Raw genomic sequence first — 21,980 nt, 5'->3', positions numbered from 1 at the left:
TGAGATATGAGGCAGGCAAGAGCGCGAACGAGAAACCAGCCCCTCGAAATTCCCCAGAGGCTTTTTTAATGCCTCGATCCTCTCATCGATGGAATGGATCGTCGACAATTCCATCATCTTTTTCCTTGTTCTTATGGTTGCTGTTGTTGTTCGTCCGTGAATCATTTCGTTGCACTCACCTGGGCTTGCGAGATTCTGCCCTGTTTTGCTCTGTTGCGCGCGGAATCAGGCAATTGGGTCCGCGCAGCTGTCCGGCAGCTGCGAGCCCACTAAAATAATTCGTGGAAATCGCGCTTGGATCGGCGAAACTCGCAATAGCCCTAGAAACAGGGGACCAAAATCCCTAAGAACAGAGTGACATTTATCAAGAACCCTAAAAACAGAGCTTCTCATCCCGCCACCAGCGGCATTTCCATATGGACGCGATTCTCCTGCTCGATCACGTCGAGGTAGATTGGATCGACCTTGATGTCGCTGTCGACGTGAACCTGGAAGACCAGCGCGATTGGGAGATTTGAGCGCGATGAATTGAGCCGACAAACCTCGAATTTGTGGCGCCATTTCCAGACTCTGGCGGCGCCGCAGATCGTGACGGTGGAGTGGAGCAGCATCTCGCGATTATACACGTCTTTGATGAGATCCTTGACGTGGTTCGTGACTTGGAGGCCATCGAGCTTGGCGGGGACGCGCAGGATTTTGGTGGAATCGGCCTCCTGGCTGCCTTCGTCAACCTGGAAGAAAAAAAATAAAGTTTTTTTTTTTTTTTGGTTGTTTAGACGTGAATGCACGCTCTCGAGCTCTGGAAGAACTTCCAAGCTCTCGATTTCTACGGAAGTTTAGATTTCTAGCTCAAATTTGAAGAAGAAGAGATTGGAGTGCTATTCATGCGAACCAAGACAATGTAGCAATTACTTGATCAAAGAAACAGGCAATTCACGAGGAAAACAATGTAGCAATTCCTTAATCGAAGAAACAAGATATTCACGAGGAAAAACTATGAGCAATCGTGAACAATCGAGATCTTGATTGGTCACGATTGTTTTTCATAGTTTTTCCTTGTGAATAACTTGTTTCTACAGTGTTCTCAATCTAGAACAGTTCTTGACAGGAGTGATGGATGATCTAACGAAAAAATGCTGGCTGCCATCTCAAAGCATTGATTTGATCAAGACAAAGAAAAAAAAAAAGATCTAGCACGCCTTGACATTCTTTTGGAAGAACGAAGAAAGCTATAGAAAGTATAGTAGAACTCACCTTGGCTTGCCCTAGAAGTGTGTCGTGGTAGAAGATGTCCATGGTAGTGCTCGTGTACTCAATCGGCGCGACGTTGGGATTGGTGACGCTGATGCTCAGCACCAGCTCCACATCGATCACCGCCATGAGCATCGGCGAATCCGTGCAGAAGCGCATCTGGAATCCCTTGAATTCGATCGAGGTTACCTCGAAGATGGGATCCTTGGGCCGGAATTTCCACAGCGCCACTCCCCCGGCTGCCATAGCTCCCGCCGCGGCGATCCCCGCCAGCGCCATTCGCATCAATCGATGGAGCTGGAGCGACCGATCGATCGCAGAGGAGGAGCAAGGGTTTCTCTTTTTTTCCTTCGGTTACACTTAAAGGTATGTGTCGTGGTCCCGACAAAAGAAGTGGCATGGTTTTATTGGGTGGTTTTTTAAGATAGAAGAATTTTTTTCTTCCACAGGTCTGGGCTTCACGAGATAAGAGACGGGAAGAACAGTGGATCCCTGGTAGCCGATTGGTACGTAGATTCGATGGCATTGCTGAGTTTAAGTCTCAGATCTCCTCGCCCGAGCTGCCATCCTCCGGAGAAATGGAAGAGAAATACCTGCGAGCCTGGAAATCGAAGTGGCACTGGTCGTGTTCTTCTCTCGAGACTTGGTGGTGGTGGAGGAATGGACATCCAGAGTAACTTACTTGCGCTCTCGGGAAGAAATCGTCGTCTCGTTCTCGTGCGAAGATCCTCGAGCACCGAAGGACACAACAGTGGAGAAGGGAGAGCTTCTTCTCTGGCACTCACGCAAGTAATCTTTCTTCTATGTTGAGAGATCTGAGTAAGATCTTTTGAGTTTTTGTCCTAGGTAGATCCAGTTTTTCGTTTTCGTTTTCTTTTTTCTATCGGCCAAGTTTTCGAAGTACTGAAGTTTTCTTGCGAATGTAGGTGGCTCATCTGGGAGTGTCACTGGGAATTTTCCTGGGACTGGATAAGCTACTCAAGAAACTCTTCGTTTCAGCGTCGATAAAGTTTCCAAGTGCGTTGTTTGGGATGTTTTGCATCTTCGTCATCCTCAACGTTTTGGACGCGGCATCACCCGACTCGGCTGCGTCGGTGGTCTCCTTTTTTTCTCCAGCGATCACGTTCATACAAAGATGGCTGCCACTTTTTTATGTGCCTTCCTTGGTCGTCATTCCACTTGCAACCAAAGGTATTCCTGCGTCCGCTGGTGCAAAGATTGGTGCCATTCTCGGTAAGATAAAAGAACTGTTTCAAGTTTTGGCATTACTGATATGGTTTGTTCCTTGGCAGTTTTTGGATGGGCTGCAACTTTGGCTGTGGCGGGATACACTGCGGTGGCTGTCAGGGGAATCGTTCGAACCAAGCTAGAGCCCACGGAGCCGACTCCAAAGCCTGCTCCATTCACAGCGAAAGAGATAACAACCTGGTCCATCGTGTTTGTATTGTCGTTTGGTCTAGCGGTTTTGTCTCCCGGGGCTCTTGGATCATTTCCAGCAACAGCGCTGCCTTTTCTACTTGCAGCAACTGTTCTCGGATATATGCTGGGCTCAAGGTTTGCTCGTCCAACTTTAGTTCTAACCGACTTTTTGTTTCATTGTCTGCTGTAGCTTCCCAGCGGATCTTAAGAAGGTGCTCCATCCGATTGTGTGCTGTGCTATAGCTGCAGACCTGGCCGCGTTCTTGCTCGGCCTTTTCACGCAAAGAGGATTCGAATCAATACTAGGTACACTTCCTGTGCAACCTGTTTTGCAACTTATTCGTGTTTTGTCAAATTCCTCTTTGTCAGGAGCTTATTTGACAAAGAATCCTAGGGATCCTGGTGCCGGTGACTTGCTCATGGGATTTCTTGGTTCGGTGATTCTCTCTTTCTCGTTCTCGATGTTTCGTCAAAGAAAGGTGACGTTTCTGTAAGATCTTATATGACTCGTTCGTTCATTCACTTAGAGTAATTTGTTTCTTCCAAACTCAGCTTGTCAAGAGGCACGCCGCGGAGATTTTTTCAGCAGTTATTGCATCGTCGCTTTTTTCTCTGTATTCCACCGCAGCAGCTGGACGAGTCCTCGGCCTGGACGGACAATTCACTCGAGCTATAGTACCGAGATGTGTTACTGTTGCTTTAGCGCTGCCAATCTCGTCTCTACTCGAAGGTTTGCTTTTCACTTTATCCTGCTATTGAATCGTTTTGTAAGCTCGCAGGTATTTTCTACAGCTCAAAATCAATCGTTGACAGCAGCAGTTGTGGTGTTGACCGGTCTTGTCGGAGCAAACTTCGCGCAGACATTAATGGATAAGCTCGAACTGGACGATCCGATTGCTAGAGGGATGGCTACAGCTTCCAGGTTTGCATTTTAAAATGCGTGAACTTTAATGTCTCATCATCGTCCTGATCCTTCTTCTTCTTTTTCTTCTTGCCAGTGCTCATGGATTAGGCACTGCAGCGCTATCCGCAAAAGAACCCGAGGCACTACCGTTTTGTGCGATAGCTTATGCTCTCACGGGAATAATCTCGTCGGTGGTGGCCGCAGTTCCCGTTGTCCAGCAAAGCCTCGTCGCTCTGGCCGGTTAGTTGCCAATGGAGAAAAAGGAACAGGCAATAGAAAGAAAAAAGAAACAAACTTCTCAGAGGTACGCGAGCGACTTTTTCAATTCGGCATTGATTGCTTGATTGATTCGTATATTTTTGCTGCTGCATTTCACAGAGAGCTTTCGCTTTTTCCTCCCATTGGTCTTGCACGAAAATCTCCCAGATGAACGCAGCAACTTTGGGGTGGAAGTATTTGTTTATCCAAGTCAAAAAAGCAGCTACCACAAATGGAGCACCGGAATTAAATCTGGACCATCATGAACAGCCGCTAGACGAAAGAGAAAAGCGGAGTTTATTCGCTGGGAGAAAGAAGATTAAATTATTTCTCCTTGGCGACGAGACGATGCAAGTTCTCATACGAACACAATCATTGTTTCAATGCGAGGTTCTTCTTCTTTCTTCCTCATCTTCGTCTAAAAATTTGTTTTTCCTTTCGTTTTTTTATATCTTTTTCTCTCTGCGAAGGAAAGAAGCTTCGCTTCAATCATTCCTGAGAAGCAAAAGCCGCAGGGAATAAAGTAATCGACGCTTCTTCTTCTTGTTTGCTCGCGCTTTTCCGTAAGAAGTTTTGTTTATGCAAAAACTTGAGAGCGTGTTAAAATGTTGGCAGGGTTTTCGGCTATAATCGCTGGTCCCTCGCGATGACGACGCTGCTGGGTCATGGCGCTCGTCCTCGGATCCAAGGTATGTAGCGTCACTGCTCGATTCTCTCACGACCCATCTAGTGCTTGGGATCAAACCAGCGAGAGGAGATCATGAGAGTTACTCGTCATGATCCTCGTGCTCCGAGAAGATCACAAAAATAAACAAGCATTCTTTAGCTTAGCTAGAGGGATTTGCGTTTAGAGTCGCTGCTGCTGTTGGATTCCTCACTTACTTTTGTCGATTTTGTCTCAGAAATCGAGGCGAGCGCAAAGAAAAACCATGCAAGGTTTTTATATCAATCATCCACCACCACTGACCAGCGCAAAAGGAAGAGGTATGTATATATAGCAACTGGAGAAAGTGAAGGAATACACAAGCTCCTCCCCACCACCTATGGCGAGGGGAGAGTTTTTATTTCCTGGAGGGATTTCGGAAGAATCAAACGATCAATCAGATCGGAGTTGGATCAGTCCAGACTGGAAAGAGGCATTGCATTGATCGCCATGCACAGAAATGCGAGCAGCGAGCGAGCAGAGACTCCAGGAATCAGAGGTAGCAGCAGCGATCATAAGATATCATTTTTCATCGTGCCTTGAAAGGAGGAGCGAGTAAATAAGTAAGCTATCACTCCTTTTGCTTCCATCTTCTTCGTTCTTCGTCTCACTCACACAAGGCACGGCTTTGGCAGAGAGGCAAAGGAGAGGAGCTAGCTTCTGGTCCGCCATGGCTGGGCGAGAAAAACGTTCTGCCCATCTATCAGCCATCGATCGAGGTAGGTTTTTTAAAGCTAAACTATGGAGTTGTGGCACTGGTAAGCATGATTTCGTCGAGTCTCACTGCACTCACGAGTTTTTTGCTTGGCTCTCATGCAGATATCTCCGCCGCTGCTGCCTCTGCAACAAGATCGATTGTTAAATCGATTGAAAGGACTGCGAGCGCGAGCTTCGCTACACGGAAAAACTTACGCGGTAAAAGTACCCCTTTTGGATTTCTAGGACGAACGAGCGAGTTTAGCGCAGCATTGTCTTCGCATCGCATCGAGTTGAGCTGATCCGAGAGTGGACATTTCATCTCAAAGTTAGCAGCTACTTACACCGATCGGATCATAAAACTCGAGACACGAACTAAAGCAGGCTAGAACAGCGATTTAAATGAGACGCCGACATGCCTGATCGAGCCTGAATGGGGGATCCGCGAAGCAAACTTCTAAAAAGAAATAAAAATCTCTACCAAATCTTAACCATAGCAGGCAAAACACCTTGGGGTATTTTCCTTTTATTTTCTCGCCCGAATGATAGTAAGTACGTTGGCTGATGATGATCATGCACAATGCTACGGCTACTTTTCCAAGTACCAACGTGGCACAAAAATTTATGATGGGCCATTTAGAGGGGCGCATCTTTGGCGGAATATGCGGTCAAGGGCTTGACCAGCGCAAACCCGAATATTCGCCAGGTGCTTAGGGCTGTATGTAGAGCAGTACGCTACGGCGTGGTTAATGCGAGATACGGTCCGTTTTCCCGCTTTATACGAGGCGGGTGGCCGGCGGACGTCAGTCGCGCTCTCAAATCCGACAGCCAAGCGTACCCCAAGATTTGACGCAAATCCAGTTTAGTGTGTGCTCGAAATCAAGGCCGTGTGTGTGTGAGTGTGTGTGTTTTTTCTTATGTTTTTTTTTTTGTCGCTCGCGAGTCGCGAGAGAGCGAGCGATGCGAGCGAGAGCCAAGAAATTGGTGCTAGCTAGAGAGTTCTTCTCCTCGATCCTGGAGAGGGAAGACAAGGAAAGCGGAGATGGGCTGATTGATTGATTTTGATCGGGTGGTCGTTCTTGCGGCGATGGAGGGGATGGATTCGGCGATCTGGGCGCTTTGACCCGGCGGGAATGGCGAGAATGGATGAGGAGGACGGATCACCAGCAGCGAATAGGTGTCTGATACAGTGGGCGTCACCGACGAGCGAGCGCAAGAAGAACAGGGGAGGGAGGGGATAAAGGAGAGACGGAAGAACAAGCAAAGAACAAGCGCGCTGTGGCTTGTGCTGGTGGTCGGGGGTTCCAAGGGATCCCACGCGGCCATAGCTGCGCTTAGCTAGATCGCGGCCGGGGAGAGACACGGACGCTGGTGGATTCAAGCGCAACTTGGAAGAGCGAGAGAGCGAGAGGGATTTGGTCTTGATGGGTCCTGCCAGGAGACAAGAACAGCTGGAGATAAGGACTTGGGTCGCTCTAAAATCCTCCCAATCGCCAGGAGCAGCCCTCCAGTCGCGAACCCACGCGCCAAATCCCGCCGATTGATCCACCACTCCCCTGTTTCTCCACCCCCACTCTTCAAGCTAGATCGCTTCCAATCGCCGGGCTTTGATGAGAGGCTTCGCCCGAGACATGGTGTACGAGTTCCCGGACGACATCCTCGAGCACGTCCTCGTCTTCCTCTCCTCCCACCGCGATCGCAACTCGGTGTCGCTCGTCTGCAAGTCGTGGTACAAGGCCGAGGCCGCCAGCCGCGCCAACCTCTTCATCGGCAACTGCTACTCGGTCTCGCCGGAGCTCGTCGCGCGACGCTTCCCCAAGGTGCGCTCCCTCACGCTCAAGGGCAAGCCGCGCTTCGCGGATTTCAATCTCTTGCCCCCGCATTGGGGAGCCTATCTCCTGCCATGGATCGTCACCTTCGCGCACGCGTCGCTCCCGCTGGAGGAGCTCCGCCTCAAGCGGATGTGCGTGAGCGACGAGGCGCTCGATCTCCTCGCCACCTCCTTCCCAAGCTTCCGCGTCATCGTGCTTAACAATTGCGACGGCTTCAGCACCAAGGGCCTCGCCTCCATCGCCAGGAACTGCCGGTAAGCATCTCCTCTCCTCTGGACGGATTGATTGGATGCTCATCGCCGTCGCCGTGATGATCTCTCCAGGAACTTGCAGGAGCTCAACCTCCAGGAGAGCCTGGTGGAGGATCACAGCGGCGTGGACTGGATCAGCGCCTTCCCGGACACCACAACCTCGCTCCTGGCGCTCCACTTCTCCTGCCTGGACGCGGCCGTGGACTTCGACGCCCTGGACGCGCTGGTCGCTCGCAACCCGCAGCTCCGGAGCCTGGGCCTCAACAAAAAGGTGGCGCTGTGGCAATTGCAGAAGCTGCTCCAGCGCTGCGGGCCGCAGCTCACGGATCTGGGCACGGGCTCGATGAGCGGCATCGGGAACCTTAACGGCGGCGGAGCAGTTGGCGTAGGTGGGCTTCCGCTTCCGCTTCCGCAGCAGCTTCAGGCGCAGATGCAGGTGCAGGTGCAGGTGCAGCCGCAGCCGGCTCCGGAGCAGCAGGAGATGATTCAGTGGGAGCGGATTCAGGACCTGAGTGCGTGTCTCGCGAGTTGCACCAAGCTGCAGAGCTTGTCCGGGATCTGGGAGGCGGAGCCGCCGTGTCTCATCGCGCTCTACCCGGTTTGCCTCAACCTCCTCTCGCTCAACCTCAGCTACGCCAACCTCCGCAACGCGGATCTCCTCCAGCTGCTCAGCCACTGCCACAAGCTCCAGAGGTTGTGGGTAAGTCTCTCTCGCTCTCGCTCTTGGATTTTTCATGGTTCTATGGCGTCTTTGTTGCTCCATGGTGATTGATCGATCGAGGCGAGGTTTTAGTAGTAGTAGTAGTGTTCGTGTGCGTGCATTGATGGTATGTGATCCCCTGCTTTTGTGCGGTGTTTTTGTTTTTTTTTTCGTTTCTTTTTGGTTGGGTGTGATCTCGATCGTGGGCTCCTTGCTACGGGCGTGCATTCGCGATTTCCTTGATGGGTTATACCCGGCCGCGGGAATCACGAGCTGGGTTGCGCTGAGTTTTGCCTCTTGGGTCGTCTCCAGGTCGATTTGTGGCTGTCCCCTTCTCTGGTGTTCTCTCTTTTCTTTTCTCGTTTTTTTTTTTTTTCCCCTTCTGCGTGATAGTTTGATTCTGAACAATGAACATGCGAGCCTCTCTGACTTTTGCTCCTTTTTGCTTTTTCGGTTTTTGCTGGTGTGGCATGGCATGGCCATTGGCATCTCTTCTCTTGCATCATGATTGCTTGCGACTCATTCGCTCACGAATGGAGGCAAGCAGCCTCTCGCTCGCTCTCGATCGACCCAGTCAAAAAGCCCATGCATTCTCTCGATCGATCGATCCATGATCCATTCATCTCACTTTTGCTTTTCTCCCCTGGTCGCAGCTCCAGGACAATGTCGAGGACGCCGGGCTGCGCACCGTGGCCAACACCTGCAAGGATCTTCGCGAGCTCCGGGTGTTCCCGGCGGATCACGAGGGCGTCGGCGTGGTGACCGAGCAAGGCCTGCTCGCCATCTCCGAGGGCTGCGCCAACCTCTCCTCGATCCTCTACTTCTGCCGCCGGATGACGAACTCGGCCATCACCGCCATGTCGCGCGCCTGCTCCAAGATGCGCCGCTTCCGCCTGTGCATCATCACCACCCGGCAGCCGGATCACGTCACGGGCGAGCCGCTGGACGAGGGATTCGGCGCCATCGTCAAGAACTGCAAGGACCTCAAGCGCCTCGCGGTCTCGGGCCTGCTCACCGATCGCGCCTTCCAGTACATCGGCGAATTCGGCAAGAACGTGGAGACGCTCTCGGTGGCGTTCGCGGCGGACAGCGATGTGGGCTTGGAGGCGGTGTTCCGGGGATGCACCAAGATCCGCAAGCTGGAGATCCGCGACTGCCCGTTTGGCGATCGCGCGCTCCTGGCGGGGCTGGAGCGCTACGAGACGATGCGCTTCCTCTGGCTCTCGGGCTGCCGGGTGAGCATCGCGGGCTGCGACGAGCTGTCCAAGAAGCTGCCGTGGCTCAACGTGGAGCTCGTCAAGGAGAGCACGGAGGACGAATATACGGTGGATATGCTGTACGTCTACCGTACGGTGATGGCGAGCGCGAGGAGCGACCGCCCGCCCAGCGTCATTGGGCTGCGCGGCGGGGAGTACTTTTGGCGGTGGGTGCGCGGCGCCGCGGTGGGCACGTCCAATTCGAGCATCTAGGAGAGCGCCCTGGGTCCTGGAAGGATTTTGGGCCTTGGGTCGTGGAGATTTTCTCCATCGAGAGCTGGGAATTGGGCGAGAAGAGGATTGGATGATGGATGCGCGAATTGGTTCCGGAGAAGAGTAGCGGCTAACATTGTTTGTAGATTTGCAGCGAAGGTGGTGATTTTTTTTTCTTGTCTCCTTTTGTTCTTCTTTGTTCCTTTTTCCTTTGAAATTCTTTTTCTCCCTCCTTTGAGCACGCATGGAGTAGCTTTTTCTCGCGAGAGACAACGAGGGGATCTGAGAGACGTAGTGAGCGATGATGAAATTTCTCCTTTTCTTTGCTTTCCTCCCTGCGCAGGCTTTGTCTGTCCAGATCTTGGGGGGGTGTTTTGTTTTGCTTTTGCTTTCTCTATCTTTTTTGGCTCTTCTAGCACTAGCTGCGTGTGCTGCGCTATCTGCCGTGTTGCTTTTTCCGTTCCTTTGTTCCTTGTTCGTCGTTGCTTGTTGCTCTTTCTGGGCACTTCTGGCCGCCATGCCTTGTACCTCCGGCTGGGAAAATCTCCCTGTATTCAATGATTAATCATTGCCGCGCCCACTCCAAAGTCGTGTGGGTCGATTTCACTCGCTCCACTCCACTCTCCTCTCCTCTCCTCCACTCGCCTCACTCGCCGGGAAGAATTCGATTCGATCGATCATCCAATCCCCGCACTTCGCGCGCGCGCCAGAGCCTTTGAATTTCAAAACGTGGAGGGATATTCCTGGTGCGAGAGGGCTTCTAGATTTGATTGATGCGTAGATTTTAGGTTAGCTAGGGGACGAATTTTCGCTGCCCGTTGGGGACGAAATCGAAGAAAAAAGAGGCAAGGACAAAACAAATGAAGTGACCACTCTCTTTTTTTTTTGTTTTTTTTTTTTTTTTTTTGCGCTTTACATGAATTCTTGTAGCTGGCTAGCAGCTAGTAGCTGCCTAGAATGCAATGAAAAGCCAGCCGCACCACCTTTTTCTTACCACATTTGTGCCCAAATCTCTACCTTGGATGGCTTGATTGATTGATGGATGGATAGAACGAACGAAACGTAAACGAGCATGGAGCTGGAAATTCTTCCTCTTCCGTATACTTTTGTCATCTCAAGTTCTTGGAAGGCTGAGAACTCGTTGCCTTTCCAGCCTGTTGAATTTTGGGCGAGAGACTTTTTCACCCGCCTCCACCTAAAGGAAAAGCTTGTGGAAATACACCACCACCAAGATCGCATCACTCCCAAAATTTCAGGGCAATCCAGATGCTCAGTATTCTTCCCCTCGTCGTCAACCATCTCACTTTCGATGGGCGTGCTGAATCCCGGACCCAGATCCACGGTACGGACGCGCCCGGTCAGATGTTGCAAAAAGGTGGTAAAGAATGCCCAAAAGATTTGAATTGAATGAATGGAGCTATTGCTTGGCTGGCTGGGGCCTCTCTCTCTCATTTCATCTCAATCACAAAACACACACCTCTTTTTCTCCTGAGATCTTTGTTTGCATGGCTAGCAGTTGTGGCGATAAAAGGTAAGAATAATGCAAGCAAAACAAAAGGGTGGGGAGGGGTGCGGTCAAAAGGTGGACCACTAGGCTAGAAGCAAACAAACAAACAACAATAACAGGCCAATTTCAGCCACATCCCTAACTTCCTTTCCACAGGTGGGAGGAGGGGGGCTCTTTAAAAACGTTGGCAGCCATGCACAGCAGAGAGAAAACACTCCACATAGCATACAAGAAAGAGAAAACACTCCACATATCATACAAGAGTCCTGAATTTGGAATTTTAAACTGCAACCAGAACAGAAAACTAGGAAATATATAATAATATTATATATACTTGGTGCAGGATTCCAACAGTTGTCTTATAAAATGAGAGAGAAAGAGTTGAGAGCAAGGGTAGTGAAGGCGGCCAGCCTAACATTGGGTGGCACCAGCAGCACCAGCAGCAGCAGTCTCCCCTCCACTATTTGACTGTTGCTGCTGCAAAGAGAAATTGTTCTTGTTCTTGGTTGAGAGCCTTGCCATTGTCACTAGCCTGGAACAAATTTGTCCTTGCCTCTCTGCTCCTCCTAATCTATGCAAATAAATACTGTAAAGTTGAAACCCTTGGTTGCTTGCTTGCTGGCTGTGTACACAGACAATCCTTTTCACAGAGGGTGAAGAAGTTCATCAATTCATGGCCCCCAACGATCAGATAGGAAACATGTGTTCTAATGTCTCTCTCTAGAGGTCTCCAGCCCCCAAAACTCCACCACCTTTCCACTTGGGAATCATGCAATGATGCCCTTACAAGCTAAGTGAATATCCTGGGGGCATTCATTTACTGAGCATGCAAACAATGCCTGCCTTTTCTCCCCACCAATGCCAGCTCCCAAACTTGTGTGTGGGAGAGTGTGTGTGAGCTTTGTGTGCCACATGACAGCTACTAAATGCTGCTGTTTTTCCTTGCATGAGATGGGAATTCATATGATGCTAATTATGACCTCCTGTCCAAACCTCTGTACTAGAGTGTGTCTAGTACAACAGCAGCCTCCTCTTCTTCAATCCTTCATCTGTTCTTTCTCTTCCCTATGTATGTGACACTTCCCCAAGCTTCCCACCTCTCCCCACCATAGCCAGCAAGAACAGCATAAAAGAAAAACACTAAAGAGGTGGTCTGTGCCTGATGAGTTGCTGCTCTGCTACTGCTGTTTCTGCCACTGCTACTGCTGCTACTCTGCTGCCTCCTTTCCTCGTCACCAAATGCACCACCATCAGCCTTCTAATCGCGGAGCTTATCATTTCTCTTGTGATTTTCCTCTCCCCCTGCCTCTTCTGCTTGGCTTGCTTGCTACCTGGTACTTCATATTGATTTAACTTATCAACGTCCTCGTCGTTGTCTGGAGACGCCCAACACGCGCATTCATTGGAATTTCCAGTCTATGTCCAACGCGTGGCTGCCTCCGCCTTCCTTTTCCTTGGGTCTTTCCATTTTCCCGGACTTTGATACGTCCCTTCTGTTGGACGACCCTTCTTCCTCACATTTCGCCAACTTCTCATTTCGACGGTACCACAGCTCGCTTTGCTGCTAGCTAGCTTTTCCCTGATTGATCCTGTCCATATGCAGCCCCAACAATGTCCCTGTGTTCCTTCTGCTACCCGGAACTCTCAAGCGTGACGCTTCAACTTCCTGCCTATCTAGCCGCGGGAACTATTGTCACCAGCCAGCCGCGATCATCTTAGAATACTCTCCTCCAGATCACCATTGCCGACCACTACCAGCAAGCCTATGCTCTAGCCTTCGAAACATCTCGCAATCGTCATGCCTTGTGCAACTTTTCGTCAGAGAACCGTCTTAAACAATGTACAAACGTTGCACAAGACACAAAGATCGCGTGCAAAAACCAAAAGAAGTACAGGCGCATACCGGAGAGATAAGCTCATTGAGTACGTGAGCTTTACTTCTAATGGTCTTGTGGATATAGAACCAGGTGACTTTGCTAGTTGCAGGAGCAAATCTAGTAATTCCAAAGAAACAAGGTTTTCAGCGTATATTGCCGAAGGCATACCTGAAGGCCTTCCTTTTCAGGCTCCCAAGTCGTGTGACTAATCAAGTCGTTCAAACTGTTTTCGGAAGCTGTGGTTCAATAAGTAGTTTCCACAATGGAAGCAGCTAAAACAGTGAACACGTGACTCGCCAAACCTGCAGATGAACCATTTTGAGGCACTCAGAAAACAAACCGTGCAGTACCTTATCGCCTCTGCCTATCGTCGAGCTTTTCTTTGAGCGCTTTATACAGGAGTAAGGAGATCGCAGTCGCAGGAACAATTTTGACATAGCTTGCGGCCAACCCTGTAACATTTCTCAAGTCAAAACAGAACGAAAGTATTCACGACATACCTGAATAAAGGCCATTTACACCCTCCTTTTCAAGGATAACTTGGAAAGCATTTATCATGTTATTGTATACCAGTACTCCTTGCTTTGCAGTCTCAGCCTGTACAAGTAATTAATCCAGGTCAAAGTTCTCTCAACGATACCTGCAACCTCCGTTGAACCACTTCGAGAGGATGCACCAGGGTCTGTGCCGCCGTAGCCGCCACTATCCTAAAGTGGAAAATGGCCAAGCGCGTGTCAAACCAGGTTCACAAAAATGTAAGACAACGCTTACCCGAATAAAGCATCCACGGAAGTTTTAATCTCGCCACCAGGACCAGTCTTTTGTCTATGACGTTCTTGCAAATGATTAAATACAGTGAAAGTTATCAGAGTATATGGTACTGCCCTCGCCTGCCAAATAAACACTCAGGGATCAGAGATTGCAAACAGCGCAGCTCGTAAAACTACGTACCAAGTTGGGTATAAGGCCTCTGTACAAGTTTAGAAATCCGCCATTGTCCAAAGCAGATTTTACCATCAAGTCGTCCACATGCCTGTTTGGTAATTGTGACGCTAGAACCGTTCTCATGGTATCCAGAGGATACCCGGCAATAACACCAGCCATAGAAGCAAACGTCCCCAAAAGTAAGCGATCGAAATTAGAAATTTCTGACTGCTTTCTTTTACTCAGCAGCGTTTCTTTAAGTTTGTCATAAACAAGGAACTCCACGACCTACACATGCAAACAGTCAACAAAGCGAAACAAATTTGAGCTTTGCAAGTCATACCCTGGTTGGAATCACGCGGGCCACATTCAGTAAGTTGCCTCTAAAAAGTCCTTGAAACCCCTCGTCCCTGCAGTCAAGCACTAAGTGATGTCAGCAACTGCAACCAGGTAAGTAGAACCGCTTACTTCCGGATTTCTTCGAAAGCCTTCCCAAAAGCAATATTGGAATCCACCGTTGAGAGAAGCTGCAATTTCAGCCAAACAAATTCTTGTCATGTTCGGAAGGTGTGAAAAGAGTAGTACCTTCACACGTTCCAGAGGTGCCACGAGCGTCCTCGTTACTGCGGAGGCAAGCACACCAAGAGACAAATGCTTCAATATCTTGTCCTTCGACAGGAGGAGGTCGCCAGCTTTTCCTTTCTTCGCAGATATAAGAGGGAAAGATGTATCCACGTCCCCTACATCTATCGCAGCTCGAGCCCAAACTTGATCCGCGTCTATCAGATCCTTTTGACTGTACGCCATCAAGCAATTCCTGCAGTAAAAATTCAGTTCTTAGTCGCAACCACCAGTACCGAGAATGCATATGAATTACCTGTAATCAGCAAAATCAAAGAGCTGGTTTTCATCAAAAGGACCAGCACCAACTTTGCTGTAGGTCCGAGCAAGTGCTTGCAGATCACTGTCCGAAAACCTGAAACGCAAAAAAAAAAAAGAAAACCGAGAGAGAGAGTTCGCAATTCACATACTTTGCACAGCCTACCGGAACTTGTATTTCACCAACGCGGCTTTTATTTCGTTCGTAGTAAGGTATCCTGTCTGTTGCAAGCCAAACAGACAACAGAGAACAATAAGAACTAGACGGACATGATATGATTCGTACGTTATTCTTGTCGAGCTCTCTGAAGGTATCAAACAGGAGGTTTTCTCGGCTAACAGCGTACTCCGCGAACTGATCAAATGGCACAGTATTGCCACCAAGCGAATCGAGAAACTCTTGAACATTCTGTGCATAGAAAACGTCACAACACCAAAGAGATAATAGAAAACAAACACTTAACAGAACCGAATTTTAGTACCTCTTCCGACGATGGGAGATTGAGGCTCTTGAGCACCGCTTTCAGATCATTCTCGCTTATGTGCCCAGCGTTTTGCTTGTCCAGCTCCTGAAAGAGCCAAAGACAAAGATCTTCCTTCGTCACGGCATGGGAATAAACAAAACAATCTAAAATCCCACCTTAAACCTCCGCTGTAGAGCGTCATGCGCATACGTCCCGCGCTTGGGCGAGTATGGCACCGCTTGAGCCGGAGCAGCCTCCTCCCGGCCCGCATTCTCTTGCTTGCGGCGTCCAAACAAGCTGATGCTCGCGAATCCCAATCCAGCACCGCCGAGGCCCAGATTATCGCGTGGAATCGGCAACACCGGGCTCAGCCCCTCGATTCTAGCCCAGCGCACCTGTGCTCGCCGTGCTTCCCTGTGATCGAGCGACGCCATGGAGGAATGGATCGATCCGAGAAACCTAGCTAAAGAGCTTCCATGGCAAGTGCCAAGTGATTAGGGTCTAACGATAGAAGGAAGACACATGGACAGCCGATAAGCATCAACTTGGCACATTGTGAGCCGATATGATTTTTCCACCCGGGCAAATCTCTACCGCCCACTTTGTGCTTGTAGTTAGTTCTTCACATATATCTATAGAGCTGACAAAGAATCGACTTAGTGGATCACTGAGATATCTTTTAAGGAATGGTGGAAGAATTTTATTGTGATAGAAGATCTACACACTCTTTCATAGCGCTAGAAGGAGTGACCCGAGCAGAATCAATAAGCCGCAAGGAACTGCAAGGGATGATCCGGCACTGCTTTGTCTGATCAAACAAAGCCCCGCCAGTGGCCCATCCCTACTCGTCCATACAACCTGGTTAGAGGACGTCACAAGTGAGAGCTCTCCACCATCGCTGAGCCTCGCAAAGCTCGCATTTCTCCCATCTGTGCTTGTGCTCCACACCACCTCCTCCATCACGACGAGCTCCAAGCTCCCGTTGACTTGGAATCGAGAGGAACAGTTTAGGCCCGGTGCGCAAGGCGAGCTCCAGAAGATTGGCGTTGGCTGGCCGAGCAGCACCGGCGTGTTGGTGGCTTGAATCTGGATCTGGCAGAAAGAAGCGGAAGTGCTGGCGAGAACAGCAGTGGAGGAGTTTCTTGGAGAGTTCAACCAAGTGACTGACAATGAAGTTCCTGGTGATGGAGGACCAGTGAAGCTTAAGTTTACAGAAAAATCACTACCATTCGTCTGGCCGAGTTGAGCGAAGCAGCGTGAGACAATGGACAAGAACAGCGAGAACAATATGAGCTTTTCCATCGTCCTTCAATGAAGTTTTCTCTATGATTGTGGATCGACTGAGCAATGCTTTGAATAAGAGCGTTTTGTTTCCATGAGAAGCTTATATATGAGAGCGATGTGGAGAGTTTTGATAGGACTCTTTTGTCAGACCATCAAAGGAGACTGGTTTGTGTTTTTCGTTGTTCTTGATTGGCGGCCGAGATTGCGCGGGCATTTTCCTGACTCAAATTGTGATTTAGTCAAATAAGGTGAAACGTAACAAAATGGGGTATAGGCTTGGCTGGGACAATGTCAAAAGTGATGATAGCAAGTGCATTTGAGCTCACTTTCAAGCCGGTGAGGAAATTGAGTATGAACCCTTTCAATGGGAGTTTGTTCTATAGGCTCCAACATCTCAGCTTTAGGCAATTTCTATTTGCAAGTCTGCAAGTCGCAAATTCAAAGGAGGAACTTCTTGAAGAAGTTGATTGTAATCCCTGGTACCAAAATAAAAATGGAAACAATATATTTTTTTCTATTTTTTTCATTTTTATATCGTGGTCTTTAGTTATTTTTATTATAGCCACTTGATTTATTGGATACAACATATACTTGAAATTAACCTCGATTTATTATTTACTTAAGGTCACCATACAGAGATAAAGTTCTTGAAATTATCTAGCTCATTCTTTATATTTGTGAAATAATTTAGGAGTGCTTTCTTCTACTATAGATGTACTTAGAAATGGCAGTATACCTTTCATTTATCATTATGGTGTAAATTAAATTGCATTTCTAGATCTAAGCCTATCTTCATTATGGATTTTTCTCCAATATCTGGTAAAGTTCATTTGCTAACACCAAAAAATCCACAAATATTGAGTCGAGGATATTTAAAATATTTCTTAAACTTTCCAAAGGCTTTTGTTCAAGTATTCTGAAAAATTGCATTAGGCTACTTATGTGTTTGTACAGAAAAAATTATTTTGAGTGTCTGATTTGAACACATCATTTGCAGTTATCACAACACTAAAATTATTATGAGTTCTGACACAAAATACAAAGGGAGAATAAATTTACTAGAAAATTTGCAAATAAAAAAGGCCTGTATGGTCTTATTATTTTTTATAAATAATGTTTTAATGCTTAATGAAACTAATGAAATAGAAAATATAATCTTCAATATTCTCTCTTTGAATCTTTTGGTTTGCTTAAACAAACTTGTAGAGGGGCTAGGATGGTAGTGGATATACATAAAATATACTTGGATATCCTAGGATATTCTACCATCTAATGGTTGTTATTCATTTAGATTAATCTTGTATTTATAATTTATAAACATTTTTATAATTTATAAAATTTCTTAAAACCTTTCTAGTATATTATTTTTTATTCTATCATCTAATGGTTGATATGCAATAAGATTAATTTTGTGTTTATAAATTACAAACATGCTTATAATTATAAACTTTATTTGATCAATTGGATTAATAAGTAAGAATAACACTACTATTAAACACACCAAGCATTTCTACATGCAATGTGTAGCAATGTTTTATTTTTTAATCAATTATCAATTACTTATCTTAATTTATATTTAATTTAAACTAGGTATCTAATAAATATGATATTATGCACTTAGATGATGGTGGCATTCATAGTGCATGATGTAACTTCTCTTGCTATTATTCCTAATCCTTGCATAAACTAGATTTTTTCCTTAGGAATTCTATAGATGACGTGTATCTTTCATTTAATCACTTTATAATGATTGCCACTTATCTTATGCCAATGTTTAGTGTTTACATAAGTTTCCCACATATTTTCAAAATATGTGGTTACAATGGTATAATGGTTTAAATATAACCACTCATGTTGATTAAAGTTTTTTCTTGAATATCTTCAAGCATGCATTTAAGATTGCGTAATTGCATTGTCTTATTAAGGGTTATTTGAGACTTTATCAAGATCTTATAAGATTTATACATGTAATTGCACTAACCACTTTGATGATACTTTTCAAGTAGCACAATACTATGAAACATATCTCTCCTATTTGTAACTATATATATTTACTTTTCATGAGACATTATAAAATTTTGATGATTGTTGCTACTTGTGTTCAAGGACAAAAATGAAAATATGGGCATGATCATTGCCAAGGGAGGAAAAAGAACTTTAAATTTCACTTCTCTAATGCAAGGCTTTAGATGATCTTTTCTATAACTTATGCATCGTACTTTATTAGGTGCGCTTTAGAGGGAATTTCAGAGCAATGATGTAATCAAGAATAAATCTTTTGATAAAAGAGTTGACAAAGATTTTATTAATTCTTCAGCTTCTCTTTACACAATTATGAAATCATTATGTTTGAATTTAGTGGTTAGTGGCACACTATTTTTATATACTTTGTGCTTTGAGAGAAAGAGAGAGGAGAGGGATTTCTACTAACTTGTAATTTTTATATTTTTTAAGGAAGTAAGGATCAATAAAGAATATTACAAAAATAAAATCACTCCATACTCAATGCTCTTCATTATATAGTCTTTAGAATATATTTTATGTTTTGCTGTTAATATCATAAAATATTGGTGTAGAAAAGGTGGCAAATTTAGATGACTATTAGTGAATGCATATATTACACAAGGAAATATTTTTGAATGATGGTAGAAACTTTTACAAAGTTGGAGGGTATACTTGAATATAAGAGTTATATAATATATCATTTTATAAAGATGATGGAAGATAAGGTTTGTGATAAGGTAAAGTGGATAAGTAATAGAACAAATATAAGATATAGAAAGGAAAGAGTAGTTATACTTTGACTTCAACTATAGAATTATAAGGAAAAATTGATAGTAGAGGTATAAGGAGGATGGTTTTGTATATACATGCCTTGTATCCAGATATCTTGACTTTAAACATGCCATTTTTGGTTGTATAATCCCACCCAAACAAGCAACATGGCTATAAGTCATGTAGGTTATTTACAACCTAATGATAATGTTGTTTTATAGTTGAAGTTAGAACATTTATATCCATGCACTAAGGTGTTCTGTTGTTCTTCATTAAAATCTACTAGCAAATATAATTCATTAGAATTCCATTTATAAAGCTTTTATAAATTTCTTATCACATCTATACTTTCTATTTTATTGAACTGTTTTTGTATATTGAAGAGCTAACATTGATTCTCATGTTGAATAAGCCTCAATTACAAGTCCTTCTTATCACTTAGTCCATGCTTAAACACTAATTATAGACTTAAGATTTTTAACTTAATTGGAAGTATAGCTAACTTCCTTGATGTTGGTTTTAATTTCTATTGCTTTAGCCCACTTAGTAAGGTAGTTTATTGCCACCAGGATAGATTTTTATAACTTAATGTCACTACAATTTGTCCTACAAAATTTATACCGTATTGCTCAAATGATCATGTTGACAAAATTGAATAAAGACTTCTTGATTGAAGGATTCTTCTTCTAAAGACTTGATAAATATGACATGACCTACACCATTTCTTTATATCTTGGAATAATGTTGACTAGAAATATCTTATATTTACAATCTTCTTAGTTACATAATTATGGGAAAAGTATCCACTACAATATCTTTTATAATTCTAAACTTTTGATCTCCTTTCATTTATTCTATTCAACTGCTCCCTAAAACATATTGTCTCATCCAATTTGGTGAAGTTGATTAATTATTAATATGAATGGTTTTGACTTGCATATGATTTTCTACTTCTCAATGCCTTTACACCCTTTTAAAAAACTCCTTATTTTCAAAATTGTAAAATCTTGATATTCTTTAAACACTCATTATCAAAACATCATGATCCTCTTCCTAGCATGGATCTCTTCTTGCTCTAGAGGTATTTTATAATCCAAAATTATAGCCAATTTTGCTTGAGTGAATTTTTTTATATTAAAACTCAAAGTTATAATTTGTTATAATTTATCATCCACTTAGAAAAATTTCTTAGAAGTATTAGCTTTTTTGCAATGTACCTCAAAGCAATATTATTTATAAGGAATACAAAATGCCTTCCTCACAAGTAATTCTTTAATTTCTCTATTGCATATAGGATACATGCATCTTGCTTCTCTAAAAGTGGATAACCAAGCTCAAGTCCTTGAAGTTTTCAACCAACATAGTAGAGGGGAAATATATATCCTTTACTCCTATTTTGGAATAAAATTGCTATAATAGAATATTTGCCATAGGTTCTTGTTGTTCATGCTAAACTATTGATGTAACCTCAAGAGTAAAAAAATCTAGATTGGATCTTTGTAATTCTACTTGTGCTTGCTGTTCCTCAAGATTTTAGCACATGAGTTCTAACTTTTGGGTAAAAGCCATTTGTAATTGCCTATTAATCCATCTATCTACTTAATTCCTCTTAGACACTAAGAGCACACACAAAAGGCTTTTAGGTGAAGTTTCACTCCCATAAAACCCAGAAACTTTGAAGCACACTTTAGAAATTATGATTTTCAATAAAAATTTTATATGCTAAATAACCTTTCAACTTAAAAAACTAATATGCAATTTATAAGTGTATGGAGAATATGGAAAGATGCATATTCAATTAACCTAGACTATAGTGGTTTGGATTGAAACCAATCCAATGATTATCAAAATCCCACTATGCTAATATTAATATATAGCATTGAGTTAATAAGCTAGGATCTTGAAAAACATTAGGAGGAGGCATTAGTGGATCTATAAGTAATGCAACTTATTCTTACAATAATAACTAGATGGAAAAGGAAATGCAAATGGTTTAAAGATATACTGATCATGATGAAATCTATTGTTAGATATTTCAAGTTTGTTACAATAACTCCAACAATATTGGCCCTTTTTCATTCTTCAAGGGCCAAGTGTTTACAAAATAAAGAACTTATAAAGCTAACAAAACTCAATTATATACATCTTTTACACATTGGCAAGGTTGAGAATTTTTTGAGAAGTTTTGAGAGCAATATTTAATAGCCTCAAATTTATAATCCTTAATAAAAACAATTGTGTCAAGAAGAAAGTAAAAACTACTACTATTTGAACTAATCTCAATGATAATTCTTTATGAGAGTTAGTTGACGATGTCCTCATTATTCTAAAGCCTATCTGGTATAGCATCAAATTATTCAATTGTAAAAGTCCTATATATGGCCTTATTTGGGAAAATTGAGAATCAATCTAGAGGTAAGTTTTTTATTATCAAAGTTCTTCAACTTTAAAATTTTCTTTATAGACCTCATTTTCATTTATAGTTTTCTAGGTGTTTGACAAAAAATATAGAAATATTCTAAGAATATCCTTTTAACGTTGGGATGCTTTAAGGAGGTTAAGGATTTTATCAATGTCATTAAAGATTTTCTTGCTTCACATGGACTCTCAAGATGAATAAATCAATCTCATATCTATGATTACCATTGTTACATCAATCATATAAAAGATTATGGTATTGTAAGATGGGAAGTTGTTACCAGATGTTTGTGACAATTAAGGGGTTGATTGTTAGTTAGAGTCATAAGAAAACTATTTATCTCACAACCCAATTTTTTTTCAATGAAG

At 44.5% G+C, this 21,980-nt stretch overlaps 4 protein-coding genes across 6 annotated transcripts; 2 read left to right on the top strand and 2 right to left on the bottom strand.

The window, feature by feature from the left end:
* Positions 1 to 325: 325 nt before the first annotated feature.
* Positions 326 to 1,608, bottom strand: LOC9660881. Its single transcript, XM_002982233.2, has 3 exons — positions 1,255 to 1,608; positions 543 to 731; positions 326 to 488 (listed from the first exon to the last, which is right to left on the bottom strand). The coding sequence occupies exons 1-3, from the start codon at positions 1,534 to 1,536 to the stop codon at positions 390 to 392; spliced, it is 570 nt and encodes a 189-aa protein (XP_002982279.2). The 5' UTR covers positions 1,537 to 1,608; the 3' UTR covers positions 326 to 389.
* On the top strand, positions 1,509 to 4,381 carry LOC9660880 (plastidal glycolate/glycerate translocator 1, chloroplastic). Of its 2 annotated transcripts, none has more exons than XM_002982340.2 (10): positions 1,509 to 1,617; positions 1,701 to 2,040; positions 2,178 to 2,484; positions 2,544 to 2,805; positions 2,861 to 2,976; positions 3,040 to 3,149; positions 3,223 to 3,400; positions 3,463 to 3,592; positions 3,669 to 3,878; positions 3,953 to 4,381. In XM_002982340.2, exons 2-9 carry the CDS (start codon positions 1,771 to 1,773, stop codon positions 3,817 to 3,819), a joined length of 1,524 nt encoding a protein of 507 aa, XP_002982386.2. In that variant the 5' UTR covers positions 1,509 to 1,617; positions 1,701 to 1,770; the 3' UTR covers positions 3,820 to 3,878; positions 3,953 to 4,381. The 2 variants fall into 2 exon arrangements, with proteins under 2 accessions (XP_002982386.2, XP_024543193.1); XM_024687425.1 differs by having other exon boundaries at positions 3,450 to 3,592.
* Positions 4,382 to 6,167: 1,786 nt separating this feature from the next.
* Positions 6,168 to 10,089, top strand: LOC9636207 (protein AUXIN SIGNALING F-BOX 2). The gene is made up of 3 exons (XM_002982339.2): positions 6,168 to 7,317; positions 7,387 to 8,014; positions 8,668 to 10,089. The coding sequence occupies exons 1-3, from the start codon at positions 6,842 to 6,844 to the stop codon at positions 9,481 to 9,483; spliced, it is 1,920 nt and encodes a 639-aa protein (XP_002982385.2). The 5' UTR covers positions 6,168 to 6,841; the 3' UTR covers positions 9,484 to 10,089.
* A 1,821-nt stretch (positions 10,090 to 11,910) lies between these two features.
* LOC9660879 (uncharacterized mitochondrial carrier YPR011C) lies at positions 11,911 to 15,645 on the bottom strand. Of its 2 annotated transcripts, XR_002993860.1 has the most exons (15): positions 15,311 to 15,645; positions 15,153 to 15,239; positions 14,957 to 15,079; positions 14,837 to 14,892; positions 14,669 to 14,767; positions 14,377 to 14,608; positions 14,260 to 14,318; positions 14,135 to 14,201; positions 13,819 to 14,079; positions 13,639 to 13,757; positions 13,508 to 13,574; positions 13,368 to 13,464; positions 13,218 to 13,319; positions 13,036 to 13,169; positions 11,911 to 12,984 (listed from the first exon to the last, which is right to left on the bottom strand). XR_002993860.1 is itself a non-coding variant. In XM_024687449.1 (14 exons), the coding sequence occupies exons 1-13, from the start codon at positions 15,566 to 15,568 to the stop codon at positions 13,219 to 13,221; spliced, it is 1,626 nt and encodes a 541-aa protein (XP_024543217.1). In that variant the 5' UTR covers positions 15,569 to 15,645; the 3' UTR covers positions 12,772 to 13,169; position 13,218. The 2 variants fall into 2 exon arrangements, 1 of the variants encoding a protein (XP_024543217.1); XM_024687449.1 differs by having other exon boundaries at positions 12,772 to 13,169.
* Positions 15,646 to 21,980: the final 6,335 nt, after the last annotated feature.

Source organism: Selaginella moellendorffii, unplaced genomic scaffold, assembly GCF_000143415.4.
Source record: "Selaginella moellendorffii unplaced genomic scaffold, v1.0 SELMOscaffold_53, whole genome shotgun sequence".
Classification (NCBI taxonomy): domain Eukaryota; kingdom Viridiplantae; phylum Streptophyta; class Lycopodiopsida; order Selaginellales; family Selaginellaceae; genus Selaginella; species Selaginella moellendorffii.
The sequence above is the reverse complement of the archived record's forward strand: the minus strand, read 5'-3'. Positions and strand labels throughout refer to the sequence as shown.

What these genes read in the sequence shown, in the direction of transcription:
- LOC9660879 (XM_024687449.1), bottom strand. Translation starts at nt 15,568, where the DNA reads ATGGCGTCGCTCGATCACAGGGAAGCACGGCGAGCACAGGTGCGCTGG. An exon ending in GAGAGCTCGACAAGAATAAC is followed by an intron (nt 14,893 to 14,956) that starts GTACGAATCATA and finishes GGCTTGCAACAG; the next exon opens with ACAGGATACCTTACTACGAA. An exon ending in CACCTCTGGAACGTGTGAAG is followed by an intron (nt 14,319 to 14,376) that starts GTACTACTCTTT and finishes CTGAAATTGCAG; the next exon opens with CTTCTCTCAACGGTGGATTC.
- LOC9660880 (XM_002982340.2), top strand. Translation starts at nt 1,771, where the DNA reads ATGGCATTGCTGAGTTTAAGTCTCAGATCTCCTCGCCCGAGCTGCCAT. An exon ending in GGATATATGCTGGGCTCAAG is followed by an intron (nt 2,806 to 2,860) that starts GTTTGCTCGTCC and finishes TGTCTGCTGTAG; the next exon opens with CTTCCCAGCGGATCTTAAGA. An exon ending in GGGATGGCTACAGCTTCCAG is followed by an intron (nt 3,593 to 3,668) that starts GTTTGCATTTTA and finishes TCTTCTTGCCAG; the next exon opens with TGCTCATGGATTAGGCACTG.
- LOC9636207 (XM_002982339.2), top strand. Translation starts at nt 6,842, where the DNA reads ATGAGAGGCTTCGCCCGAGACATGGTGTACGAGTTCCCGGACGACATC. An exon ending in TCCATCGCCAGGAACTGCCG is followed by an intron (nt 7,318 to 7,386) that starts GTAAGCATCTCC and finishes TGATCTCTCCAG; the next exon opens with GAACTTGCAGGAGCTCAACC. An exon ending in ACAAGCTCCAGAGGTTGTGG is followed by an intron (nt 8,015 to 8,667) that starts GTAAGTCTCTCT and finishes CCCTGGTCGCAG; the next exon opens with CTCCAGGACAATGTCGAGGA.
- LOC9660881 (XM_002982233.2), bottom strand. Translation starts at nt 1,536, where the DNA reads ATGCGAATGGCGCTGGCGGGGATCGCCGCGGCGGGAGCTATGGCAGCC. An exon ending in CACTTCTAGGGCAAGCCAAG is followed by an intron (nt 732 to 1,254) that starts GTGAGTTCTACT and finishes TTTTTCTTCCAG; the next exon opens with GTTGACGAAGGCAGCCAGGA. An exon ending in AATGGCGCCACAAATTCGAG is followed by an intron (nt 489 to 542) that starts GTTTGTCGGCTC and finishes CTGGTCTTCCAG; the next exon opens with GTTCACGTCGACAGCGACAT.